The sequence below is a fragment of the Bison bison genome, unplaced genomic scaffold (genome assembly GCF_000754665.1).
Source record: "Bison bison bison isolate TAMUID 2011002044 unplaced genomic scaffold, Bison_UMD1.0 scf7180017864063, whole genome shotgun sequence".
Lineage (NCBI taxonomy): Eukaryota > Metazoa > Chordata > Mammalia > Artiodactyla > Bovidae > Bison > Bison bison.
In genome coordinates this window covers 4,330,067-4,337,494 of record NW_011494635.1, presented here as the reverse complement: position 1 = coordinate 4,337,494, position 7,428 = coordinate 4,330,067, and the positions used below count along the sequence as shown (strand labels likewise).

Below are 7,428 nucleotides of genomic sequence, written 5' to 3'. Positions count from 1 at the left end.
CCAGCCTGCCTGGCCGTGAGGCGGCTGTGGGGGGCCTGGGGGCGCAGACAGTACCTCGAGTGGAGATGTGGGGCCTGCGTCTATTCCCACGTGCTTCCCCCGCAGACAAGCTCTCCCAGAGGACCCAGGGCCCCTCCACAGGGCCAAGTGGGGGCTGGGCTCCTGGCCCCATGCCAGGCCTACCTGCTTGACCTGGGCCACGTCCCTGATGAGTGCCTCGTCCCCGACCAGTGGCAGCAGCTTCTTCAGTTGGCTCAGGTCTGTCAGGAAACCCTCCCCGATTCTCTGCAGAACCGTGAGGGATACACAGCTTCTGCGCTCTGTGTCCCCTTTGGCCGCTCATCTCCACCACACCCCCTCCCAGGAGATCTTGTACACCGGGGCCGCTCAAGAACACGGGAACAACTCAACAATGACCCCATTCCCAGCTCACACATCTCGTCAGGACTCACAAGCTGGACCTGAAGCCCAGGACCCCCTCTGAACTCCTGCACGGACTGCCAGGGCTGCCGACCAACCGCCAGGCTGGTCACACCTGTGGGCGGCAGTGCCCACCCTCCACTGATCTAGGAGCCCCCACTCTCCATACACAAGGGGGTGGGTCGCACCCACACAGCCCCAGGTGGGCCCAGGGGCACCGGCCTCACCTCCACGATGGTTTCTGCCAGCCCCGGGTTACACAGGAGCAGCCAGCGGCGGGGCGTGATGCCGTTCGTCTTATTCTGGAACTTCTCGGGCTCCAGCTCGTAAAAGTCCTTAAAGCTAAACACACAGACCACAGGCGACTCGGCAAATGCTGGTTGGAACAAGGTGGGCAAAGGGCACAGGGCCCTCTGGAGGGCCCCGGACCCAGCCTTGCTGTCTGTCTCCCCAGGAGCCCAACCACCCCGGCAGGTGGCTGGAGCCTGGCCTCCTCCCACTGGTCCTGACAGCGGGCCGCAGACAGACAGTGGGGATAAAACGGTACATCACACACAGCCTCAGGCCAGCCCTGAGGATGAAGGCCACTGGGCGCTCACGGCAGGTGTCCCACTCGAGGACTGGGATGAGGACTGAAAGACGGAATTCTGAGATCCCGTCCCATGGAGAGGGGCTGGAGCAGGGAACCTGCCCTCGGAATCCCTCGTTCGTCTCGGGGATGAGCCCCAGCCCTGACCTCAGCCCTGACCTCCCCCCGTCTGGCCCGGGGCCCCTCATCCCCAGGCAGGTGCTCCAGGAGCAGATCTTCTGCCTGGAGAGACGGAGAACACTGACAGCCGGAGGGGCTCCTAGTGACAAGAGGGCTCACCCCCAGCATCGTCCATCGAGCCAGAGGCTCACCCTCCCACCACTGAGCTCTGGGTGGTTACCAGCCTCAGCCACTGTGCTGCAGGTGGCAGGGATGGGGTGGGAGCCGAAGGGCGCCCCCCACTCACACTGACTGCCTCACGATCTCCGAGTGGATCCTTGCCACGCCGTTCACGGCGTGGGACCCAATGACACACAGGTGCGCCATGTTGATCCGCTTGCAGTCCCCTTCCTCGATCACCGACATCCTCCTCAGGCGGTCCACGTCTCCAGGGAACAGGGCAGCCACATGCTACAAGGACAGAGCAGTGAGCAGGAGGGCGGGGGCTGCTCCCCCAGGCAGGCTAGAACCCAGGCTGGCTAGCCCTGAGCACAGGGCTGCCTGGGCCCAGGGAGCCGTGGGCTCAGCCCGTGGACTTGGTGGAGCTGAGCAGGTGCCGTGTGACCCACAGGAAGAGATGAAGATGCTGCGCCCGGTGGCCCAGGCAGGATATAACCACAGTCTAGCAGTGAGAACAGCCACTCTTTCACCAAAAGATCAAAAGGAGGAAAATCATCACACCTGAACCCTAAGTCCCCCCGTTCCTGTACCAGCATCCTCTCTATGCGTGACAGAGAAAAGACACAGGTGACTTTTCCCCATCACCCAAACGCTGCAGTGATGTCTCAGGACAAAGGCCTCTGGCATGCCAGGAACAGACACTTACATCTGAACCTCCTCAGATATGGGAAAAAGGGCTCCCCCTAACCCCGAAAGCAGGGCTCCAAGTGTGGGGACCAGCCACCATCTCTGCCAAGGGCTAGCACCCAGGCACCAAGTCCTCTGTGAGCAGAGGCTATTCTGTTCAAGAAGCACCTGTTTCAGGCCTGACAGTCCGATATGGAGTGGAGAAGAGGGCTCAGGGGAGCAGGCGCGGCCCTCCTCCCCCCATCACAACAGGATGGGCGGGCCCTGCAGGTGCACCCCCGCTGCCCCGCCATGCTCACGTCCAGGTGCCTCTGATTGATGGCGTAGATGATGTCCAGGTGCCGCGGCAGCAATTTCTCAAACATGGACACTGGCCAGCGCTCCAAGGCCTCAGGCAGCACCGTGTGGTTGGTATATGCACAAGTCTTCTTTGTGATTTCCCAGGCCTGTGAAAATCCATAAACCCCACAGTGTTCAGAGAAGACCAGTTCGCAACACTCCAGAACACCCCACAATGAACAGAGAAGACCAGCTCACAACACTCCAGAAACCCTACAGTGTTCAGAGGAAGACCAGCTCGCAACACTCCAGACAGCCCACAATGAACAGAGAAGACCAGTTCACAACACTCCAGAAACCCCACAATGAACAGAGAAGACCAGCTCACAACACTCCAGAAACCCCACAGCGTTCAGAGACCAGCTCGCAACACTCCAGAACACCCCACAATGAACAGAGAAGACCAGCTAGCAACACTCCAGAACACCCCACAATGAACAGAGAAGACCAGCTCCCAACACTCCAGAACACCCCACAATGAACAGAGAAGACCAGCTCACAACACTCCAGAAACCCCACAGTGTTCAGAAACCAGCTCACAACACTCCAGAACACCCCACAAAGCTCAGAGAAGACTAGCTCACAACGTTCCAGGACACCCCACAGTGAATAGAGAAGACCAGCTGCCAGACGCCAAGCTGAGGGCCACGTGTAGGGTCAGAGGCAGGTGCTCAGATGCCACCAGGAAGGGCCCTGCCAGCTGCATGTCTCTGCTCTGGGGCCTGGAGCTTCCCAGACCCATGGTGAGTGCTTTGCCCCTTACTCTCCTGATGTGACCCAGCACATACACCAAACCGATTCACTCTCCTGTCGTGACCCAGGACATACACGGAACCAAGCACCTCTTTGCTACCTGGGAATCGCCCGTTTCCTCTGCAAACCCGACAGAGCTCCAGGCAGCTTTATTTCCACCAAACTGACTTCACACCCGTGGTCCACGGACAGCTGGTGAAGAGCGCGGCCCCGCCCTCTGCTGGCCAGAGGTGAACTGCACCGGCTCAGCCCCACCCACAGGTGCACCCCAAACCAGAAAGGGGCTCTGGCACTAAAAAAGGGGGTAAAATGGCTTTATATGTTGATTTAATTTAGTGATATCAAGAAAACCCCTCTAAAGAGTCTAGGACCAAAATAAGTGAGGTGAGGAGAACAAGCCTATAAATAAACGATGTATTTCTGTAAGCTGAACACCTCTGGGTCTTTGGCCACAGTTCCAAGATGACAGAGCATACATGAGAAGCTCCGACAAGTGTCAGAATCCTTTTCTTGTCCAGAAAACCGCTCTTCTCTGGCCTTTGCCCTGCTGACTGTACTCAGCACTCTGCCCTCGGGAGAAACCCCAGAGCTGCTCCTGTACATCCTCCTTCCCCCGGCCCTGTCTTCCCAGCGACAGCGTCCCTCTCTTCCCGAGGCCCCCAGGGAGGCCCCGCTCCGTGTCCCAGGACCAGCCCAGTCCTCGGCCCTGCAGCAGGGCGGGGCACAGAGCTCACCTTGTCCCAGTCCACCTTCTCCACGTCCACCAGGATCCGCATGAGCTCGGGGATGGCGAGCGCTGGGTGGGTGTCGTTCAGCTGGATGGCCACCTGCGTTGACACAGGGTGACCCCTTCAGTCCTCTCGACCGGTCGTGCAGAACTGGGGTCCTCAGCTGCCTGCCCACGGAGCCTGGTCACGGGGCCGGCCGCGGGCAGTGGACGGCGCGGCACGGGTTCTGGGTCCCAGTGTGGAGCACGGGCCGAGGAGCAGGGAGCAGGTCACCTCGGAACGCTGCTCCCGCCTGGCAGACGCGGGTGGCTGGCCTCTCCACTGAGCCTGCAACCTGGCTGCTCTGCCCAACAGGGACCTTCACAGCATCGCAGGCCCGGTCCTCGGAGGACATGGAGACCCAGGCTGCGGAGCCGCTGCCCACCAAGCCCGGCCCAGCCCGCTGTGGCCGGAAGGAGGAGGCCCCGCCCGGAAACGGCCGGCTTCGCCTCCCAGCTCAGCCCCTCTGCAAGCGCACCTTGTCTGGGAACGTCTCGAAGGAGGTCCTGACGGGGTCGCGGCAGCCGAACTTGGACGACTTGAAGCGCCGTATGATGTCCTGCAGGGTGGCAGCCACCACAAAGTACTCCTGCTTCAGCCGCAGCTCCTTCCCCTCGAAGAACTGCAGACACGCCCAGAGGACAAGTCTGGGCTCAGCCTTGGCCTTGGGCCCTGGGGCCCCCAACCCAGGGAGGGGCCCCCAACCCAGGGAGGGGCCAGGCTGGGGTCCAGCCCAGATCTGGGGCCAAGGTCAGGTGACCCTCAGACAGGGAAGGAGTGCAGCCAGGAGGGGGTCACAGCGCCCTGTGACGGGCCAAGGCCAGGAACACAACCTCTGGGGTGCAGGCGTCCGGAGGCCTCACGCCTGAAGCGGGAGACTCTGCTTGCAATCTTGTGGGGTAGGATGGGGAATGGGGGGCATTTTCCTGTGAGCCCTTCAGCCCAGAGTCTTGTGCTGCGGTGTGCACATATTTCGCTGGTAAAATAGAAACCACACCCACCGAGCTGGCCCTGAGGGCTCGTCTGCTAAGAATCTGGGGGCTGTGGAGCACGTGGCTGAGACCTCCATCTCACATGTAGGGAAACGCCTACAAAGCTTTTCAAACCACAATCGTGTGGGTCTCAAGGCGTCACTACAGGATAGGCACTGCCGGGCCCACCCGACAAGTGCACCCCCCGATTCTCAGGGAGCCACACCAGGTGCCGAAGAGCAGACTCCAGCGGCAGGTGAGGTGAGGGCTCTGTGGCCATCTTTACGGGGAGGACTGGAGGTGTGAGGCCGGGGGCTCCTGGGCCCCGTCGGGGATGCCGTGTCTGTCCTCACTCTCAGGAGGTCAGCTGAGACCAGTGTGAGGTGCAGGGGGGCCCTGATGGAGCCCAGCTTCCTGCACTGAGAGGCAGCACAGATGAGAGTCCCGTTTCCCCCTGGTACGGCAGCAGCTGCTCACGTTGTCGTTGGGATACAGGACCCTGGAGATGTTCTCGGCCAGGTTCCGGTCCAGGACCGCCTCGATGTAGCCGCCCACGTTGACTGAGGGCAGAGAGCGGGGTGAGGACCCTCAAGCCTGTCAGGCTCGCAAGCGCCCTGATGGGTCTGAGGACAAGCACTCCCGAGCAGAAGGTGCCCCACGGTTGCTCTGCTGCCCAGCCCCTCCCAGCCCCAGGCCCTGGCTCTTTCTGGAGGACGTGGGATCCCAGGGAAGCCTAAGGCTCACGGGAAACCTGCCCTCAGCCCTCCCGCGCTGGGGAGCCCTGTGGGCTGTGAGTGCAGCTGGGGTCAGTCTGGGATCAGGCCCCAGGTGGGGACAGGAGGGGACGCACAGTCGTGGAGCTTGAAGTCATTGGGCGCCTTGGCGGACCACAGCCTCATGGTGTTGACGGTGTCGTTCTTGTAGCCTGGCACCGGGGTGTCGTACGGCATGGCCAGCACCACCTGCCAAGGCAAAGCGTGGTCCCCAACCTGGGCCGTACCCCCCGAGGCTGGGGTGGCTCCCTCACAGAAGCAGCCTCCCGCTGGTGGCTGCCACCCAGCCTCCTCTGGCTTCTCTCCTCCCTCCTCGAACAACACCAACCGCTCTCCAGGCCTCCTTAAGCTCCTACCTTCCACACCAGTGTCCATGGTCACCTGGCCCTGGGCAGCCCCTCCTCCCGCATCCTTGGCCTCCGCCCTCCACACCTGCCCTCTCGTCCCTCAACTCTGCGTGGGCAACTTTGATTTCGAGACTCGCTTAGCCTCGCCCCGCACACAGCCGCTATTTCTGACCATGCTCCATGTCTGTGGAGGCTCCTTCTATGGCCTTGACCTCGAACTTCAGCAAACCAAAGCAGCCTGTGTGCTCCCTGCTCCCCATCCCCGTGTACCCGGAAGCATCAGAGTGCTCTAGCCAACAGAGGCGCCCCCACCTCGGGTCCTCGCTGCCCTCGGGCCCTCCTGTGGGGCTGCTCACACTGAGGTCCACTTCCGAGGGTGGCTTCAGGGTGTGAAGGCAGCTCCCAGAGCCACAAAGGACTGGGTGGGGGGCTATACCCCAGTCTCATCCTTCCCTTCCATCTCCCCACAACCCTGTCCCTGACCCTGGCCTCAACCAGCCCTGCGAAGCATCTGCAAACCGCTCCGGCCCTCTCCACGGCCCGGCCCCATGGGAAGGCCCTCATCACATCCCACTGGGGTCTCCAGGCCTTTGTTCACTCGCACACACCTAGAAGACCAGACCCCTTCCCCACTTTTTAAAATTAAATACAACTTATTCTGGCATCTTGGGCTGCCGGCCTGCCTGGCCTGAGTCCCAGTTCAGACTTGAATCTGGACAGCCCACAAGAACAGCTGTGGCTCACGGGTTGCCCTATTTTTCCTCATCTGCCCAGATCACTGGACAGCGGACTCTTTCTTACTCACTGCAAACTATCCCCCCACCGCCGTCCCCTACAAAGCCCTCCTCTGACCCTCCCGCCATCTCTGAGCTGGGGGGACTCTGCGTGTGTGCCCGTCGGGGCCAGCACCGTGCTCCTCCAGCACCTGGTGTTCCTGCTCTGGTCCCCCTACCAGGGCCCAGCTGGGTGGGGATGCTCCATTCTGCGACATCTGCCCAGGGCTCCCTGCCCAGGGTACTGATGGCTCCAAATAATCAGTGAGCCACACCGGGAGACCCTACTGAGAGCCAGGGCTACACAGTGAGTGAGCGCTGGACCCTGGGATGCAGAGCTGTTCTCACCACCCACCCCCCCAGTACCCTGTCCCTCCAGGCACCAACCTGCTCACCACAAAACACCCTGAGACACAGCTCCTGTTTAACTACAGATGTAGCTTCATGGTTGGGGTCTGAACCGTCCCGACCAAGTGTGTGGGGAGTCAGCTCCCACAGGGAAGCCCCAAGGGAAGCCCCTGACATGAGGCAAGTTGAGGGTCCCTGTGCTCAGCCCCCCTCCCCAGGAAGCGCCTGTGGTACCTGCGTGTCCAGCCAGCGCACGCCTTCGGGGCTGTGCTCCACGCGCCCATAGAAGTGCACGGGCAGCATGTACTCCGGCCGCGCCTTCTCCCAGGGGTTCCCATAGCGCAGCCAGTCGTCGGCCTCCTCCACCTGAAGGGGCGGCAGG

General features: G+C 61.6%; 1 protein-coding gene across 1 annotated transcript in view; it reads right to left on the bottom strand.

Moving 5' to 3' along the window:
• PYGB (phosphorylase, glycogen; brain) overlaps window positions 1-7,428 on the bottom strand; it is a 37,529-nt gene that overhangs the window by 11,818 nt on the left and 18,283 nt on the right. The window contains exons 6-14 of the mRNA XM_010836611.1: window positions 7,281-7,412; window positions 5,656-5,767; window positions 5,283-5,365; window positions 4,313-4,456; window positions 3,802-3,894; window positions 2,275-2,421; window positions 1,416-1,579; window positions 648-762; window positions 184-285 (exon numbers count right to left, since the gene is read on the bottom strand). Coding sequence (XP_010834913.1) covers window positions 184-285; window positions 648-762; window positions 1,416-1,579; window positions 2,275-2,421; window positions 3,802-3,894; window positions 4,313-4,456; window positions 5,283-5,365; window positions 5,656-5,767; window positions 7,281-7,412 — 1,092 coding nt within the window. The remainder of the gene's footprint in view (window positions 1-183; window positions 286-647; window positions 763-1,415; window positions 1,580-2,274; window positions 2,422-3,801; window positions 3,895-4,312; window positions 4,457-5,282; window positions 5,366-5,655; window positions 5,768-7,280; window positions 7,413-7,428) is intronic.